Here is a 20,716-nt window from a genome sequence, read left to right on the forward strand (position 1 = left end):
CCGAGCTCGTTACTGAAGAATCCAATTGAAACCCAAACGAAATAAAACAACCCAGTTCAAAACAAAATAAAACCAGCAAAATAAAACCTTTGACCTCCCAGGAAGAGTCAAGCATCCTGACGCTTGGTGCACAGGTGAGGTAGGCAGCTCAAAACATTTAATGTTCCTGAGGCTCACAAATCTTTGCCATCTCATGGCGAGAGGTTTTGGTAATGTTATTCAAAGTAACTAATCGCAGACATCTGTATGAGACGCATGTCAAAAGCTGAATTAGAACTACAGGGAGGAGAAAAAGACGGGTTACATACACAAAGGGCTTTCTCTTACAGAATCCGATGGGGAATGGTTCAAGCTCAGGATCCCACGGGCTCCAGTGGCAAGCCCCCTTTCACCCTGCTCTGCCCCTCAGCAGGTACCTGTAAGGCCCTGCCCGGCCCACCAAGGTGTTGGGCTAAAACCCAGCTACCAGCAGGGCCCTGGAGCAACCAGCAGCATCTGCCAGCCCCTTGGGTTACTGGCACAAGGCTGCTGCAATCCTCACTGCACCCAGCTACGTTCAGACACACTGCTTTTTGCCATTTACACCTCAGCCATTGACCTGTCCTGCCAATAGGTATCTTTTAGCTGGCTCATGGGGCTGTTTGCAGACTCCTTTGGACAATTTGCAGGTAAGAAAGGACTGCCAGGGCAGGACAGCCAGGTGCAGTCTTCACACGGAGATCCACATGTAACTGCTCTGCTCCAGGTGAACTCGGCCATATCCATACCACCCTAAAAACTTTATTAGCAAGAGCCAACTTTAGCTTTGTGCTCTGCTCGGGACACAGGCCGTGATCTTCCTTGGGACTTCAGGGCAAGTAGCTCGCTCCCACTTACAAGCAGGAGCCCATCGGGAGGATGGGGCTGAATGGCACCGTTTACAAGCCAGCTGACTGAGCCTGCAGCCGCTTCTGTGGCATCCCAGAGACAGCAGCAGCTCAAAGGCAATGTTTGAATACATGATCACCCCAACCATCGCGTCTATGTTAGCTAACGCTCCAGCTACTGAGAAGAAACAGCAACCTGTTCCTGTGGGTCTGCTTTTATGAGCTGCTGAATTGCTCGCCACCATCCCCAAAGTGACCAAATTGCATTTAGGAGCGATGCATAAAATTCAAACGAGACCTTTATTTACATTAGGGTTTCAAGCTCTGGATATTGCAACATACATAACAAAATTTCATACTACATTTTTATAGGAAATCAGGTTGAAAAGCTGATCTACAGAATCAATTTGTCAAAACCGGCTAAGCAGAAAATTTGTCAGCTCAGTTTTAGAGTACTCTGTCAATTTTATACCATCTGCTATCATTCAGAGTATTCCCGATGTCATGGTTGTAAAAACAGAGCGCTCATGCAGGTTAATTTACAATGAACTCTCACAGTGAATTTCACGTTCCTCACTTGTTCAGAAGAGCAGGTCAGTGCTCTCCACCTTGTCTCACAAAGCAATTAAGGATCCAAGTAGGGAGAAAACTAGATCCATCGGGAGATATTTAATACAAATGAATGTGGATTTAGCAAGACAAGGAGTCAGAACTTAAATTCCATGATAAACTGATTTATAATCTCTCATTCCGTAGAAAACAAGTTGTACTGTAAAGATTAATCAAGTCATTCTATTCCAATATTACCATTATGCAGCAGCCAAGACGAGTGCCTAGGTAAACAGAAACTCGTGAAATGTTTTGCTGCAAAGCTGACTTCAGTAACACACACAAATGATAAATTCAACAACTCTGCTCACTGCCAGAAATAAAAAAAATGGCTTCAGGAGCAAATAACACTGATTCATACTGTGCTCAAGCACTAGCCAACAAAATCTATTAAACTACACAGGGGGAAAGAAAAACAAAACAAAACAAAAAGAACAAACAAAAACAAAAACAAAGCAGCTTTGTTATCTTACGTGTGACACCTTATTTAAATCTCAGGCATTACCTCTTTATATCAGCATAAATATGTAGCCTTCTACACCTTTTATGATGTGGTTACAGACACAAAAATGTTATAGTTGGAAGCAAGAGCTAGCTCAAGGAATTTCAGACTTTGAAATCAGCAAGATACAAAGCTAAAATTCATTTGTTCCTTTTCAAGTTATGAATACTTTCACTAAAACATAAATATTTTAACATATATTAATTTTTTCTGACATTCAAAACTGTAAAGTCAATATGGCAGAATTATTGTTAAAAGCACATATTTACAAATATTCTTTTTTCCATACATAAAGTATTTGGCATAATTATAACAATCTTACTGCATACACAACTGTTCGCTTCTTTTTCACATAATGGTACACTCCTTATTAAAATTTACCAATTATGTACAAAAATACTTGAACATTTATTATAGAAAACCTCTATAACCACCATCAGCAGCTTGTAACTGCTGAAGGCTTAATCGAGAGAATATAAAAAGTGGTCACTTTCTTCCAGTTAAACTATCAACAAATCAGACACAGCTAAAATCGACATGAGCTTCCCAACAAAAGAGGGAGAATATTTTTAACAGCATGATTTAAAATGCAGTTCATACATCTGCTCCCAAGCATATGTTAAATAGTCAGTAAAAGAAAGAGGATACAAAAAATACATACAGAAGGTGCTTTTTTTTTTTTTTTTTTTTTTTTTCCTTTTCTTTTTTTCCTCTCCACATTCCTACAACTTGGCACTGGCTTTCTAGATGCCGGTCACCAAAACACAACGTAAGGCCAAACGCCATCCTCCTGCAATAGGCGATGGTGTCGAACTCCAGCTAAAAAGCGAACCCCAAACCTGACTCCACCTGGTACGTGCACACCCCAGGAGCTGTTCAGAATCTTGGTAGGTTGTTATCAAATTGTTAACGACCTTTGAACTCGCTTTTGAAATTTGTTGACAGATACCCATTAATTTGTGTTTTCTCAATTTAGTTCATTTAGTGGATTGCCCTGGTGCTAGCCAGCGCCAATTCTTGTACATGAATAAAATGAACATGTTTGTTTGTACCCAAGTAACACATAGACCACATTTTGGGATGAACTCTTAAAAAACAGCAGAGAACCTTCACTGGCAAACTGCTAGTTTTTAAAAACAAATCAAAACAAACCCAGTAACTGGAACAATAAAGGTAAATTGCACCTCAAAAAGAAAAGGATGCACTGGGTACAGCAATACAATCATGGCACAGAAATCTTATCAAGATTCACCATTAAGGTGCTCTCCACTGAACGAAATGCAGGTATTTCCCAATCTCAAAAATAACATGAACCAAGTATTTGCTTCAAAAATTCCAAACCATGTTCCTGCTCAGTTCTCTGCAGTATAACTTGCATCATATCTCAGTTTTTCCACAGACATTTGAAATGACCAACCTGCTCAACAGATAAGAGAAACAACTTCCAGCCTACTTGCGGAAACATCCTAGTCTACAGACTACACTTGGTTAGAAAGCGTGCATTTATTTCTAGTAGTAAAGGTCCAGTCAGTATATTCTGTGTTTTGTAAGAAGCATTCAGCTAGCTCAGATGAGAATTGTAGGGTTTTAGATTCAATTTTTTAAATAAAAACAAAGTACAAATAAAAGCATTTATCAGTATTCACCACCATGAAAGTAAAAAAAAAAAAAAAAAAGCCTCTCATTCATGCTTCCTGCAATATCTGGCAACCTAAGTTAGTAATTTCATTTAAAAATGTGCAACTTAATATTAACAAGCATTTAAAAATTATTGAAAAGAAAAAGTGGGCAAAACATTAAAGTGCCTAACTAAACGCATTTTACCATTTTTAAAAAAATACCATTTCCTAAACGGTCATGGATTGGTTGAGATTAAATACAAAAAAAGTGGCTTCTCATAACTGAGACACTTTTCGCGGCAGAGGCCTGGGCCGGGGAACCTGCTCAGTCCTCCTGCTGCTGTTCTCCAGGTTGTTTGGCCGCACCAGCTGCGGCTTGGGCGGCAGCGCCGGCGGGTCTGTGGCGGGCGGGATGGAGAGGCTGTGAGGTAGAGGAACGGGGCGTTTCAAAGTCCGCTCGTACACGCTGTAAGGTGGCGGGGTTTTGCTTTCTTTTCTCACAGGCTCCTCCGAAACGTTGTAGCTCGGGACAGTCACTGCTTGTTCGCTGCCTTGGCTTTCGAAGCCCGACGTCTCCGACGTGCTACATCGGCTGAGCGAAGAGATGCCGCTGCTGTAGCTCCCCGACAGCACCGGGGAATTGGATATGAGCCCCGAGGAGTGATACTCCACTGGAGACGGCGTGAATGACTGCACGGACCCCTGCTCAAACGAAAGGGCATAAGAAGAATTTACCCGGGGTAAAGCAGGGAGAGATTTCAGCCCCCAGACTGAAAACAAAGAGGCATTTGCACAGGTTCCATGGTTTGATAGATGTAAAGCGCTGCATTTCGGTTTTAATTAGGAACCAGTGAGAAACCAATAATGAGCTAGTTTCAAAAGTGCCCAAGTACACCCTAAGCAGTGCTCATGCCAGTAATTAATTTAAGTAGAAGCAAAACTGTATTTAAATGTTATCTGATTATCATCACACTCTGGAAAAATCTGGAAGCCTTTAAAACGAACTCTCGAGTTTCTCAGCTCTTTAAGCGCAATACATACCCACACATCGTGTCTGCCTAGTGGTGTCCTGCCCCCTAACGCCAAAACACAGGACTTGCATCGCATTCAGAGCCGATGCTTCGATCTCTTCTTCAACATCGATTTTCCAAAGCTGTTCTCACAACTTTTAGTTAAGTCATGCAACGAAAAGCACATTTAGGCCGTGGCGTTTGCACTGCAGTTCCTCCATCCCCTCTCCCGGGTGTTTTTCAGACGCACCGTGCTGCTCTGCATGACCCCAAACACCACCACAGCCCTGGGGACAAGGGTCCGGGGGAGGGCAAATGTTGCAGGTGCTACACCAGCAGGCCTGCGGGTCTGTGGGGAAAGTGAGGGCCCAACAACAGCACCGACAAGGAGCAGAGGCAGGGGCAGGAAAGCCCTATCTGACACTGTGGAGTCCTCTCCTAGCAAAGCAAGTTCAGCTAACGCTGTCAGATGCTAGAGCACACGTCACAAGTTGAAAAGGCTTTGCGACATGTCTGATTTTGACAAGAGCAGCCTGAGACAACCTAGATTTAATGGTCTCTAGCACAGACTAACAAAGAACAGGAGAAATCATGTCAAAGACACATTTCTGACCCCGGTTCTTATTAGACTGCCTGGCACCCAGCTGCTCAGCTTTAGGTGAGAGAAGTGTGAGCCATGCAACAGGGGTGAGGAGGGGAGGGAGTGAAAAGGGGCAGAAAGGTACGAGCTGGCTGCACTGACTTTATTCTGTTGAGATAATCTCAGTTATTAGGACTGGATCCGCATCGCCCTGAAAGCAATGGAAAAATATTCATTTGCATCAGTGGGTTTTGGACTAAGACAGCCTTCTCTGGCAGAACATAACAGCTGGAACAAAAGCTAAAGATTGAGCCATTCGAGCTACAGAAAAACAGAGCAAGTTTTCTTATAACCTCAGTACATGTTGAAAACATTTCACACGTTGTGGGGATGCTGCTTATTAAATACTTGCTTCAGATTCTGTCCCCCTGTGTGTAAGGAAGCTGCAGCTGCACTCCTATCCACACAAACATCCAGGGTCAAAGTTTTCAAATAAGTGATGCAATAGGTTCATGTTCCAAGAGCACTTGACACTTGGATTAAGTGACTATAGATAAGATCTAGAAGCTTTGCTTTTGTCACTCAGAACGGGAGCAAATATGCATAAATCCTGCCTGCTTCAATTCAGGAGCTGAGCAAGGGTAAGCACTTAGCTCCTGACAGCGCTGCAAACTGCTCCTGTCGGCGGTGAGTAACAGTCTAGACACCCAAAGTGTCTGGAAACTCATGGATGCCTGAAGCGAGATCCAGCAACTCTCACAAGTATTCTGGGCCAACATTCCTCTCCTCCCAGGTGGCATTCATTCCAGAGTTTGGCTGTAAAATGCTTAAATTCTGCCTGGGCCTTTAAAGAAAAGGTTAGGATGAGCTTGAGATACCCCTAAGAACCAGATGTACTGAGTCAATTGAAGAATGCAGGTCGCCACTCGCCTTTTGTACAACACCCTAATGCTCTGACACGCTTCCTCGTAAGCAGCTAGTGCAAAACCTGGCATCAGCACTCGCTTCAGCAGAAGTGTACCATGGCAATGGGACTATGGGCACTTGACGTCAAGCAAAATCACTCTGTGTTGAACCTGGTCCACTTTGCAGCAACACAAGTGGAGAAGTAGCAGGCTCATGGGACAGTAGGCAGAAAAATGACTGCAGACTTGTGGTTAGGGACCTCAAGGGAAAGGAGGCGTTTTTGGGGTGCCACTTCTCTTGCCCCCAGGAGATGCGCACCCTCTGATTTGCTCTCCCTCTAGGTTGCTGACCCCTGTAATTCCAACTGCACAATTATCCCAGCTTCAATGGGTTGGCAGAGTTTATCCCTGAGACTAGTGTTGTGCAGTCTGTCAGCAGCGGGGTTTTCATGGAGTGTGCACAGGCTGTGTGTTCATGTCCTCCGGTGCCATGGGAGACAGATTTCCTGGTCAGGCTTTCTAACCAATAAGATGTTGCACAACAAACGGGTACCAATATCTTCAAATATCTTGAAACAGAAATGAAACCTGCTCAGTTTAGCCGCTGTTGCTATGGGCGCCCAGCTTCCACAGAAGAACCAATGCTTATTCACAGGATGTGCCTAGTGTTTCCTACCGACAAGCTTCAAACTCCTTCCAACTTCTCACACAGCCTCCCTGGACAGCTCTGCAGAGGCACTGGGTGTTAAAATTGCTGGATCAGAGATTAACACCCTTTAACGCAACAGCTCTGGATGCTGGAGGAGTAAGAGGAATGGGCTGCACAACAGTGTCTCCTTAACTGGCATCTCCTTTTGCCACTGCTGGAGACAGCATTCTGGACTAGCTGGCACTTCTTACATTTATTTCTCACACTCCATTTTGTCCACTGACTCAGGTGAGCTTGATTGCACATGTTAGTGAGAAGTCTGATACTGACACACTACAGAGCCCGAAGGTTATATTTCTTACCTGCAGTTTTGAAAATCTTCAGACCTGCTATGATTGTTATGACTACTTACTTTTTGGATTTTGAATAGGCATATGATATTGAACTAAATATATATAATTCAGTATAATGAATTAAAGATGTAATCCCAAATAACATATTTAATGTATATGATCTACCTCACAACACCTACAGTCAGTCCCACAAAGGAAATTCACTTGCAAAAAGACAGTACCTTCATTGGTGATCTGCCAGCAGGAGAAGGGGAAACAGTGGCTATGTGTCTTGCTGGTGATGCTGTAAAGTCAGAAAGATTTCACTGCAGTCTTAGCATTACAGCTTTAAAATTTTCATTAAGAAATCTTTTTAAATAGATCATTCTACATACAAACATTATCTCTGATTCCCTCTATGTATTTGCTCAATAGTTGCAAATAGTCTTAGAGATACTGTTTATATTTTTTTTTTCAGGATTATCTTGCCATATAATCAATAAAATACAAGAAATTTCTACATCCATCTTTTATTTTATACCACTTTAAATTGGTTTACATCCTACCAAATAATACAGGACTCAAATTAAGTCAGTATTTTCTTCTCCCCTTTTCCCATCCTCCTTTTTTTTTTTCTTAAGAACTATGTTCTGTATTTTTAAGTAAGAAAAAATACAATACAAAATGTACTTACTTTGAGGCATAAGGCTAAAACTCCAAAAAGTTTCCACCCCCTTGAGAGCAATTATATTTCTAATACCACTTAAGAAGTCTTTTCTTTAAATGGAAATTAGTCTTTTGAAGGGCAAATTGGTTATAGGAACAGAACTCACGTACTTTCATGATTGCTGTGCATGTGGTAAGATTCTTTTTCTTTAATGATCATTTCCGATTGCTAACCTCTAATTATCATAAGATCAAAAGATTAAATTTGATCATCCTCCCTAGTTACCAGAATGAACTGTCTGAAACTACACAGTCATTAAATGAAGAGGCAGAGTACTGGAAACAGAATGCTACAAAGAAGCCTAATGAGATGAAAATACTTGAAGTTCTACAGCCTTCTATGTAAGTAATCAAATAATAAACTAACGTGCCCAAGAAGCTAAATGTTAGTCAGAGCGGAAAGAATCTAAGCACTCAAGTAAATCATTTTTTAACTGGAGCTTAGCCTGAGATGTCCATTAACTCACCAGTCTGTGCAGGTCTCGGTGGTACAGGAGGAGATATAAGCTTTCCACTCTCTGATGTGTTTCTGGCTTCTTTCCCACTGTCCAGGCTCCAGCTGCTGGGAGTGGTGTTTACAGCTGGAAGAGAATGCAAAAGCTGACACAGGCAGCACCACTTTTAGCTGTCACATTCAAGCTCTCTTACTTGCCTTTCTCTGCGAGGGTACAAATATGCAGAGTGAAAATGTTAAACAACTGTAACAGGATGCCTGAAAAACTCTCATGGTTGCATCATCATTTGAAAGGCTCTTAAGCAAAGCCTGTCAGTCTCCTGGTTTGCCTGACATATGCATCTGGCCCTTGGGTCAGTTTGAGATTATATAGCAGTTTGGACCACCAATGACAGCAGCAGCTGATATACCACTCTGGTGTACTGCAAATCTCCCACAAAGGGAGATAAGCTTGAAGCCTGTTAATATCATCAGTTTATCTTTGCACCAGACTCCTATTTAAAGGTTTCTAGGTGTAAGAGAACAGCCTATTCACAAACTGTTTCCATTAACTCATTTTATATGCAGAAGGGACTAGAGAAAGGAACTCACCAAGTTCCAATCAAGATCCCTCAGAAAGCTTTCAGTGCTAACAGTCTTTTGTTGCCTCATAGGCTATGAACTCAGAAGTGAAAGAAGATGGAAAGAAGGGCACAAAATGGAGGGAGTGAAGAGGGGAAGAAATGTAAAAGCGTTTGAACAAAATCAGATTAAAATATTATGGATTAACTCAATTCATACACACTGTCTGTATCCGTGGTCCAGGAGCCTGCAAATTGACTATCACCTGGACATGTATAAAACTGGCCTTTGTATTATCTGTGTTACTTTTACCAAATTCCATGTCTCTAACTGAATGATTCCCATAAAGTTTGGAACAGCTTAATAAATGGAACTGGATTATTTCTTGTTATCATAGAGCCACTGCTATTGGAAAGAGTAAGACAGACACAAAGGGCATTTAACATGCACAGGATACAAATGAACGAAAAATTTGCAATTTTTCTTACACATCCTATAAACGGTGAACAAGCTGCTTCCAAAGAAAACAAACAAACAAAAAATGAGACAAACAAACAAACTAACAGAGGCGAAGAATACCTGAGAGCTTTAACCTCAAACCTCTTCCACCAAGTTAAAAGTTTTTCAGGAAGTAACATGAGCTCATGCCTTGCATGACAGTTTCCTTGTTGTCTGCTAGTGTCACACTTGTGAGGAACCACGTGGAAGAACTTCATGCTCATTTACTAAGATGGTGTGGAAAGCAAAGTGCTGCTGCTGAATGCTAATTCATGTTAGCAATTATTGCTATTGTAGAAGCAACAAGGGCTTTCAGACGGACTGGAATCATGCTATACTGGCCTATACCAGACAACACAAAAAAACATTATATATATATATTATTTGTACCGTATCTGTAACAATATTGTTACAGCATAATTGCACATCAGTTGACCCTGAGAATAGCGCACAGAATAATCTGTCTGTTTTCTAGAGGATCATTTTGCCTTTTTATTGCCAGAGTATGCAATTCACTGTTTGCTTTTTATGGTAGGCTGTCACCTAGCAGCACGGTTTTGCCCTCATCCTAAAAATGACTTGGCACCAGGCCTGGGTACTTCAAATGCCTGAATCTCTTGAGAAGCCAATTTTTTTCCTTTTAAGTTACCCTAGTAGTCAATTCTTTGGACTGCTAAAAAGTCTCCTGGAGAGAATACTTTATTTTAGCAATTTTGTAATGTACTTGGCTGCACAGACCAATGGAAAAGTTTTGACATTTTCATGTTATTTCATGTCTTTCACTCCTATGAAAAATTCCACTCTTCATTTTACACCAAAACTTGCACACACAAATATTTATAAAAATCAACTCTTACTGATGAAAATCTGATTCTTCGTCAGTTCTTGTTTACAGTATGCTCTTGAAATGTTAGCTTTTAATACATCTATTTTATTGTAGCCTTTATTCAGGGTGCAACAAAGGGTAGCACAATGAAATTATGGAGCACAAAATGCATAAAAGAGCACATAACAAAATCTTGGCAAAACAACTGTGCCAATAATATTGAATTTCCCCACGTGAAAAATTATAGAAGGCAATATTGTTATTGAAATTCAAAGGTTTCTTTCTTATTTATTCTGATTAGGAAAAAACATACAAACAAACAGAAATTGATCTTTTCCCTTCCAAAGTGTAACCAGAATCACAGAGACATGTTTGATAAAGGGAACTTGCAGGTACCAGACTTCATGATCCTGCCCATGGAACTTCAGCTTCCCTTTGCCCTAGTCTCCAGAAGTCCATATTCAACAGGGTTCAACTCCCTACACTACTCTAACAAAGCAGGTGAAAGGACAGATCTCACACAATCTGCACCACCCTTTCCTTTAAACTCATGGGCCCTTCTGAGTTCACTCAGTTCGAACAGGCACCATTTACTCCTCTTTTCGGCAGTGCTTTGAAACTTGACAACATTAGCGTGCTTTAGTGCTTTGAGGCTTGGAGATGACATTATGTGCTCAAGAGTTGGCATTCTACAAGAACATGACATGAATTTTCATAGATTCCAAGAGTGGTAGGGTGATATTTGTGGTAGAGGGATGGTCAGGCCAGATGATCTTAGAGGATTTTTCCAACCTTAATGATTCTATGATTTCCACTCACCTTTGTCAGCGCCAGGCAGATTGGAATCACTTCGTGGCAAAGCACCATCTCCAACATGATTAAACAGCATTCTCTGTAAATTGAGAACAGCACAGTTTATGTATAACTGCAAATGTATTTGAGTAGCCTTTGAGAAAACAAATATATTTTTGTTGTTATCCCTACCACACAAGTCTACTTGGAGGTAGAGTGATAAACACCACCTACGAACATAAATAGCTTAATAAAAACACATGTATACGAACAGACTAGTTGTCTGAAAATTGTACACACTCAGTGGGAAGATTATCATATACTGAACTCTGTCAGTTTCCTGCTCCCTCCAAGATGAAACGAGGCTCATTCCTCAAGTGATATCTGAGTGAGTTAACTTGATGAAGTGTTAAACATGTGCACGGATAGATTTGCAATAACTTCATTGCAGAATCAGCATCTGGCCAAGGTGTAGTGTTTGAAGATATTTAAATTATGGCTGTTACCTTTGAAGATCATAATGTATTATTTCCTACCCTAACTTTTTAGTAGTATCATTCTTGTTTCTCTTGTGGATAAGACCTGATCCACAAGGTATGTTTTTCCTTTCTTTTTCTGAATATTAACTTAAAAGTGTCACAGAACATTTACAAAATTACTTTAAAATTCCACTAATTATTTCTTTTGGCAACATTCAATCAGTGGGTTACTAGTTTATCCTGACAACAAGAGTAAATAATATACAGTTAATTCCAATTTTACTTTTTTTTTTTTTTTTCTTTTTTCATTTTATTGAGGGAAGATCAGTGAAATCCAAACCTATCAAACCCTATTCTCACACCTCCTCCCAGTGTTCATGAAGGCCCCGTGCCAAGCTGCTGAGTCACTACACTGTGGTTCCACACAATGGCAAACCCATCTCCAGAGCAATCATCGTAGATCTTTTGCAGCACCATGTTTCAGAGTGAAGAATAAATACAGAATCACAGAATCCATGCCCTATTTGACTTGATTTAAAGCATCTTGTAAGTGAATGTATTGGTAGACTTTGACATAGACTAGGTTTGCCCATCTGTGCTGTGCTCTTCACACAGGATCAGGCATTTTCTTTTTTCCTGGAGTTACCATTACACTGAGGAGGTGTAACTATGTGTGTATTCTAATGTGATAGAAAATGCGATCAGATGTTCCTGCCTAGTGTGGATCAAATGTTCACTATGTAGCAAGTTTGCAGTATTTTAGGATTTGGTGGGCAAGTGTAGCGCTACTGCTGAGGTCTGTCTTCTGTTGTGAAGGTAAAGAGCAGAAGCTGAAAAAGCAACTGAAATTGGGGGAGCTAAAAGTGGCAAAAGCTGCATGAATTACAGAGGAATGAAGACATGCTGAAACAATGGAATATAAAACCATATGGAAGAACATAATGAGATGCAAAAGAACCAAAAATGTGAAAGCCAAAAAGCTCTAGCTGGAAGAAGAATAGCACAAAAACTAAGGAACCAGTCAATGACAATAGACAATCACCCTCAGAGCATGGAAGAAGCTGGAGAGACATCATACAATTGCTCAGTCAGAGATCACAAAGCAATCAGAAACAGATGCTGACAGAATGTAGCTATACGTAGAGAACCTTGAGCAGCAGTTTCAATGAAGGATCAGATGCAGTACTGCTGTGGTCCAGTTCTACTCAATCCATCAAACTTCCTTAAAAGAGGTTGCTACAGCCTGAAAGGACTGGATTTGGACTTGAAGAGCAGGAATTTGCCTGTACATCTCATGCTTCCAGGTTGAAAAAATATTGTGAAAATTACATTTGTTAAGCCATAACAAAGATATTCATAAAGGGTGGTCCTTTCCTCATTAATGTAGTGTGAAGCTCCAACCCAAACTGTAAAAGTTTACTTGTGTTAGAATAAAAATAGAAAGTACAAGGAAAAACGTGAGCATCTAAATTCTAATGAGAGTTGTGGTTGTCTCCAAGATATCTCCTTACAGTTGTCCTGAGGATTTCTTCATAATGTAGAGAACCAGAATTTTCCTTCTGATCACTACTCAGGAAATACAGCACTGGAGGAAGAAACTGCACCTTTCCCCAGAAAGATATATCCTCATTTATAGTTAAAAGCGCAAAAAGAAACTGTCAGGCCTTCTCATCTTTGAAACATGCTTCACTGTACAAGCAAGTTAGTTTTCTACTTACCCTCTCTTGGGACACTGAGGGTAGAGACAGATTGGGAGATTTTGCTGCCAGGCGAGTTTCTGGGTGAGTGGGGACTGGGCCTACGAGCTCCTCAGCCTCCCTTATCGAATCTCGGGTAGAGTGGGGAACAGAAGTCACATTCCACTTGGCAAAGCAAGAGTTTGCAGTCTGGGAGCAAAAACGGGATAATTTTTCTTTGCGGCAAGCTGTAAAACCGCGTTATTTAAAGAACATCTCCTGGTCTTTCCTGCACACTGGTTTGGCTCCACTACCAGTGAGAAAGTGCCCAATAGATATATCAGTAAGTACTCACTGAGGACTGTTGTTAAGTCTGGCTAAGCTTCAATACTAGTTCTCAAGCCCTTAGGTAGTAGCATGAGGGCTTAAACCAGAAGATGAAAAACTTCAGACAACTCAGTAACTCAAGGAGCAAGAGACAAGAATGCAACAACTAAAGAGAGATCAACAAACCATGTCTAAAATAAAGGATCCTGAGCTACCACATCGTATTTTATAAGACGCAAAACTTCTGGTGGAAATGAGAATTACTGTTGAAAAGAGGGACTTCTACTATAGACTTCTCCTCTTTCTCATCTGCAGCAAGATGTGCATAGTGTAATGGTGTGGACTGAAATAGTGACTATATTAAAGGAAAGTGCTTTAGAAAAGCAGGTCCAATCAGAAGAAAAGATGAAATAAGGATTCCAAATTGCCTAGCTCACCAAGCCCATTTTGCATTTCAGATAATTCAAAAGATACGGATTGTATACAGACCTACGTAGCAATAATTTTAAGGTAAGAACTCAACTCATTCTTTCCTCTGGAGTGACATAACATATTTTCTGAAACTCCACTGAAAATACGAATTGCCACATGGACCGGGTTATTATCTCACAGTGGCTTAGCACTGTGATGGATTAGCTATTTCAAAGAGATTAAGGGGAGGTCAACATGGACAACTGCTAGGATAACTGCTAGTTTTTCCATTTTAGATCTTCTCTAGATTGAACAAATATTGCTGTTTTAGAGAAGCATGTTACATGATCTGGTAAGTCTTTCCACCTCTCACTCCAGTGAGTAAATATCAAAACCAGATCTAAACCCATAAAAGGAAGCAGAAATGTGATCAAGTACAGTGCATTCTATTCACCCCTCTTTCATGTGTGCTAAGCTGTTATTTATTAAAATATATATGTACCATAGCAGTGAGCGGACAAAATCTGCTCAAAGTTCAAGTGCCTTTAATGTCATCTTCACTTTTGGGGGCCTCCCAGAAAGTTTCCTACCTGTGAGGTTTCTGAAGGAGTAGGGTAGATGGCACTGCAGGGCCTCTCTCTCGGGGACAGGCAAGAGTTATCTCGGGAATGCTTATGTTTGTCAGACAACAGAGGAGAGGCTACAATATAAACGTGTCATGGGATTAAATACATACACTGATATTCAGGCATTTCAGTTCTCTAAGGCTATATATGACAAAGAAATCCTCTGCTACCAATAATTCTCATTCCTCAAAAAAAAAAAAGGCCAAATTCAATGTCTGGTGACATTGTGCAAAAAGTTATTTAAGGATTCAGCTGTGCAACATATCAAGAATCATTTAATTCAGTTTACCACAGGCGATGAGCACTGACCTCTGGCACTGGATGGAGCAGAACTGGTCACATTAGGTGAAGCAGAATGAGTAGAACTCAGGCTTGAGGTAGATGGACTAGGCTGTGCACAGAAGAGATGGTGTTATCACTGCATACTTACTACTTTGGAAAGCAAAAGTTTATAATACATTTCACTAAAACTTTTTTCCAAAAATAAAGAACTAGTAACTTGCTATAGAAGCTTTTCAACAAAACAGTATAAAGAACATTAGCGTAACTACACAAAATGATTAAGTACAATATTGAATAAATAGAAATACAATTAATATGTTAAAATAATTATGTCACTGTGACTACTGGACAGAAATGTCTAAATAAGGTCAGATAATTTTGCAAAGTGAATTGATTCTTACTAATGTGGTCAAAAATTCATACTCCAAGTTTGGAAGAAACATTTACATAAAAATTGTCCTTTGTAATTTAACGAGGTTAACAGCCCGTTTAAATATTTGTTTTAAAAATGTATCAGCAGTGACTTTTAGATTTCTGAATGGAATAATAGAAACACTAATTTAATAAGTAAGTAACTTCACAAGAAAAAAATGGTTTGAAGAATGACAATAATTTGTACCTGCATGTTAAAAACTTCATCAGAGCTTTCTGATTGCCCAGTGATATTGCTGACTTCAGCAGAAGCTTGGGATGACAGTGATGAGGATGAATACCGATTGACAGCTGGGTAACTCAAGGGACTATTATGAAAATAATGAAATACAAAATGGTTAACTGCAGTTGCCAATCATCATTTTTCATGTGAAAACAGCACATGACATTAACCTCTACAATTTAATTTGAATTTATTGGTGAGGGAGAAGGGGGAAGAGAGAAAGTGAGAAGTCTGAAGATTCATGCCTGAAGATACTTCGGGCTGACCTTAGAGGAAGGAAGTGTGCACACAAAACATTCTAGGGGTCATCTTCCATGTGTGCACACACTTCCAAGTGTGCACACAAAATACGCTATGGGTCATCTTCCATGAGGAACAACATTAACAGCTTTTATTAATTTAACTTGCCTGCGTCGTGGTATTACCCGGGCACCATCTGGACTCATAGAAACAGGTATTGAATTTCGGCATACACGAGGGCTTCCATTTGGGAAATGGATAGGGCTAGCTTGCACACATGCAGAAAATTCCTGCAAGGTGTGAAAAGACTGGTTACAATGAACATAACATCACTAAGTATTTTGTGACACACAGATATTCATTTGAATAGTTACAGCTGTGTTTTAGATCAGCCTCATCATTAGCAAAAAAAACAACAACAACAAAAAAAAACATTTTAACTTTTTGTTGATGATACTTTCCCTTTAGTAAAACATGAATATTTTTCTCTGCACTGCATTGAAAGTTTATGAACTTTACCTCTGCTTTGTCATACTGTAATACTACAAGATGTAATGTGCACAAACAACCAAAAGATGTCACTATATGTTGCTTAGGAAAATTAAAAACCATTAACGCAACTAGACTGTCTCCTGGTTCATCTGTGCACCTGCTCATGTACCTGTATTCCCAAACTGGACTTCATCACAAAGAACTGATCCACCAGCTTTTTGTGCAAAGGCCTCATGTCCTGGGGCACGAACTTCTCATGCACTGCTAAGCCAAACTCCAAAATCTGTGCCTGCAGAAGAGACAGCAGGAAAGAGGGGAAAATATATATTTTTTAATCTGTTTTCCTTACACTTTCATTACTTTTTTATTAGTAGTAGTATCATAAATGTTGGTCGTTCAAAAGATGAAATACATATTGTATTAAAATAATTTATTTACAACCCTGAGAAAACTGTTATCAAACCATGTCTAAGACAAAAAAAGGGGACACACAAGAGGATTTATGCCTCTTCATATTTTACTACTTGATTTTCCAAAAGATTTGGCTTATGTGAATTCAGTTCTAATCTAAAAACTACTACAGATAATGTAGTGAAAAATCTGGCTAAATGTACAAAGTAGCAGTCCTAAGCCCTAAATGAAATGAGAACAGATATCATAAAAAACATGAAAGAGAACAGCAATAACCACGTCCACCTGAGACCTTGGAGTGTATTTTCTGTGAAATCCTTTGTTCTCTGCTCTCATTTCCACAGAGACCTCAGTAAGCAGTGGCTTTATGTATATCCCCAGTGTAAGGCACAACAGACTTCAGAATAACCTTGCTAAAACTCCCATCTTGCTCGAATTTAGTCACAGGAATATAAAATATTGAATCAGTTAAATGGTGAGTCAGATAAATCTTAATATCAAAACAAAATAGTTATACTGTGCTGTAATATCTTTGGATGAGAGCTACTGCCGATGTTTTGAGTTGGCCTCTCGGGGGCAATGCAGCTGCACAGCATCACTGACCCCAGTTTATAATCCCAGCTGATGCATCCACACACCAAGCCAGCCTGGCCTTTCTGAATACTTTGTGTTTTCTGTTACATCACCTGTGTGTACCAGACAGGTTTTAACTGAAATTGCTGGGAGTCCACATTTTGTCATAGGAATTTACTAACTCTTATTTTTAAATTCTAAGGGTTAGTACAGAGGAATATTCATGATATAAGGACCACGGTAAATAGGAAAAATGAGGTAATAATACAAAGAACATATAATGAATAGAGCATTCCACTGTGTGGAATTTCTCCCTTTTTGCTCTTACGATAAACTTTGTTGTAAAAATAATGTCTATTCTGTACTATTGGTAAACTGCAATGTACAAATATTTGGCTAAGCCATCAAACCTTTTAGTGAGAATGTCTGTTCTGTAGTAGTGGTAAAATATGTTGTGCAAATATTTGCACATGATCATCAGAAGACAAAAAATTGGCTCTTGTTCAACTTCTAACTTAGAATAGCTTGAACAGATTAAGATGATGATGAAAGGGACTAGGGAGAATATATTAACGTGACCTGCTTATATAGGAAGTTGCTGTCTATTTGGAATCTAATTCAGAAAAATACCGAAGACCGCTAAGCAGTTACTAATCTCTGAAATTTAATATTTTATTTGAGGACATATCACGTTAGCTAGAACAGCTGAACAGGCAACCTAGCCATTTTTTTCCACACTTTACCTGCTCGAGCATCAGCTCTCTCAAGCGCGTAATCTTCTCTCCATCCTCTGGATGGTTCAAAACATATTCTTTGATAAAGAATGCCTAAAGGAGAATAAAATCACAAGGTCATGTAAAAAGAGTAGAAACAAAAGACTTCTTTTTTTTAAACAACACTTTCTTCATGGTATTTTTGAAACAAAAGTTCCTTTTCCAATACAATTGAAGATGCTAAATAGTGCTAAATAATTACTTATTCATTTTGGCATTGCTGGAGTATGAACAAATAAAATGAATCCATTCTTTATGTGTAATTCTATCAGTTGTTCAGTATCCTGGACAGATCATGAATCAAATTTGGAAACCTGATTTGGAAATCATTGTTGAAACTAAATATCTCTTCCTCATTTACTGTGATCTAGAAGTTTTAAATAACTGCAAAGATTTAGGCAGGAAGTCTTCATACTAGGAGGTTCACTATCCGTTAAATATAAAGATACCTTAAGAACAACACATAATTGTATGCTGTTACATGTATTGGAGCTGTGACACAATCTTTTTCATTCTTAATATGATTAAGGTTTGAAAGAACTCAGTGATTTCAAAATGAAATTTTCAAAATTTCAAAAAGCCACACTTTTTTCCACTACAGGAACATCTGATAAACATCAAGGCATGTTAATGAGCTTACATGACTTTCCATGCCATCTTCAATGCTTAAATAGCACCAGCCATAATACCCTGAAGTCATTTTACCTACCAGCAGTAGCCTGGACATAGTTCATGCAACATGTTCACGGTTGCATCTTCCTTACCATGGCACCTATCCTACACTGCAAAGGGATTACACTGAATTCACAGCACTGCTCGGCTCTGTTCTATAAAGAAAATCCCCAGATGCTCCTTTGAGAGATTTACAGACCTTCTCAGAAGTGCATTTGTCACAAAAGGTCTCCGTTCGCATACTTACATACACACAGTTTGCTTTCCACAGAGCTAAGAGGATGGTAGTTGTTACTCTGTGCTCTGATTTCCACTTGTGTTAGTGATTCTCTCACTTAAATCCACCCTTCATCCAACTTCAGCTGTTAATATCTCTGCTATGCATAATCATTTGTAAACATAGGGAAAGGTGGAGCTGGAGATTGATATACCCCTTCCTCTGACAGTTCCGAAGTCTCATGCTGTGGCAACTCATAATAAGGAAGTGCTGAGGCCTATCTAGAAAATGCTGATACTGTAGTGAAGAACATTTATTTCACATGGCCCTCTCACTGCAGATAAGTCAACATGAAGTCTTGTAAGTCTAAACTGTAGAAAGGAGACCTCTGATACTTGCTAAAATCCCAAACCCCAAACTTCTGCCAGCTGAATTTTTTTCCCTTATCTAAAATCTTAATATTTTTTCAATATCAAGCAGGTGGTGTCTCAGTAGTTTTGAGCTGAGAGAAAACTGCAAGAGCTGTAATATGAGTCAGAGATGTAATAATCTAACTTTAAGCAAAATCTCCAGTATTTTAGGAGAAAAAAGCAAAACCACCAGAATTTGACTGAATCCAGTAACAGCCTTGAAACTGGTGGTTTCCAATAATTAAGCATGAAAGTGCCTCTACTCTATTTATAGCATATGCAAAGGAGATTAAAGGAACATATGTTATAGCATAAAGTGCAATCTGAGAGGTGTTAATGGGCACAAAACACACTTGATGCTTTTTAGCATACAGAAAGGTTTTGCATAACTATCACTTCTCTGGATTTTCTTGGGATCTGCTCTGTACCAAAACCAGTGAAAGAAATGGTACTTCTAACAGATGCAATATCAAGTGCACAGTAATTAGAGATGAATCTTTTTTATCCCATCAGGAGAGAAGAAGAAGGAAAAAAAAAAAAAAAAAAAAAAGAGGGACGAATCAAGAAGGCAGTAGCTGGCCAAAATCCATTATTTGCTGGGTCTTCTATGTTTTAAAGCTGGGAAGTTGCCAAAAGGGAAATAAAGCATCTGTAAAGACACAGTTAAACTTACCTTAAAGACCACATGCTCCAAGACTGACTGAGTTTTGTACAGGGGAAAAGGCTAACGCAAGCAAACCATATGGACAGAGAAAAGCACTTACAGAGGCCAGGAAAGAAGGAAGAAAGAAAAGAGGTGAGAAATGGCGAAACAGCAGGAAAACATAAAGACTAAAAAGGGAATATGAAAAGGGTGAAGAAAAAAACACACAAATCTCACAGCCAGTACAATCAGTTTGGGCATTTAAAACACAAACTGGTGAAACACAAATGTGTAATATCCTATTTTAGATAGAGAAAGAGAGAGAAATGGGTAAAGGACAGAAGGGAATCAAAAACTAAAAGTGAAGACTACCTAGGAGATCAAGAATTGAAGCTAAGAACAGTAAAAAGAATGGAACAAGCTAAAACCTTTAATACACTCCTGAAGAATGGGAAGAGCCATGCAGAGACACCCAGCTAGCTCTGACCAAACTCAGATACTACTAATTCAAACCAGACATAGCTCTGACATGATTCTATTGCTCCAGGGACAACATTCGTGGTGTTTTGCTATGCTAAACAGCTTTGTTGTCCTTTTTGTTTAAAGGCAGCTGTGAAACATCAAACATGGTATTGCTTTGCGTTAGCCCCGCAGCTTTCATAATGCTGCAGTATTAATGACAGGTTCTAATACTACAGCAGACTCAAATCTCTCGTTTAATTTAGGTGCAGTTTTATCAAATTTACCACTATTGACTGAACACCAAATCTTGTAGCCTTTGACACAAGTGGATAACTACTCAACTTGACATTTTAAATGGAAAAGGAACAAGCAGTCAATTCAAGTATTTCATAAGACTAGTAAGAGAAACAGAGAGATCAAGCCGAGATGAAAAAAAAT

At 39.5% G+C, this 20,716-nt stretch overlaps 1 protein-coding gene across 4 annotated transcripts in view; it reads right to left on the reverse strand.

Moving 5' to 3' along the window:
* Window positions 1–1,154: 1,154 nt before the first annotated feature.
* Window positions 1,155–20,716, reverse strand: part of DOCK4 (dedicator of cytokinesis 4) — a 248,967-nt gene continuing 229,405 nt past the window's right edge. Inside the window, exons 43-53 of one of the 4 annotated variants that reach the window (XM_082770222.1) lie at window positions 17,845–17,928; window positions 16,287–16,406; window positions 15,794–15,915; window positions 15,350–15,470; window positions 14,758–14,839; window positions 14,413–14,522; window positions 13,127–13,294; window positions 10,957–11,029; window positions 8,266–8,379; window positions 7,315–7,376; window positions 1,155–4,298 (exon numbers count right to left, since the gene is read on the reverse strand). In XM_082770222.1, coding sequence (XP_082626348.1) covers window positions 3,873–4,298; window positions 7,315–7,376; window positions 8,266–8,379; window positions 10,957–11,029; window positions 13,127–13,294; window positions 14,413–14,522; window positions 14,758–14,839; window positions 15,350–15,470; window positions 15,794–15,915; window positions 16,287–16,406; window positions 17,845–17,928 — 1,482 coding nt within the window. In that variant the 3' untranslated portion in view covers window positions 1,155–3,872. Of the gene's footprint in view, window positions 4,299–7,314; window positions 7,377–8,265; window positions 8,380–10,956; window positions 11,030–13,126; window positions 13,295–14,412; window positions 14,523–14,757; window positions 14,840–15,349; window positions 15,471–15,793; window positions 15,916–16,286; window positions 16,407–17,844; window positions 17,929–20,716 lie in introns of those variants that run through there. The other 3 variants (XM_082770223.1, XM_082770224.1, XR_014318362.1) reach the window with 3 other exon arrangements.

This window comes from Aythya marila, assembly GCF_965140915.1.
Source record: "Aythya marila genome assembly, chromosome: 1".
Lineage (NCBI taxonomy): Eukaryota > Metazoa > Chordata > Aves > Anseriformes > Anatidae > Aythya > Aythya marila.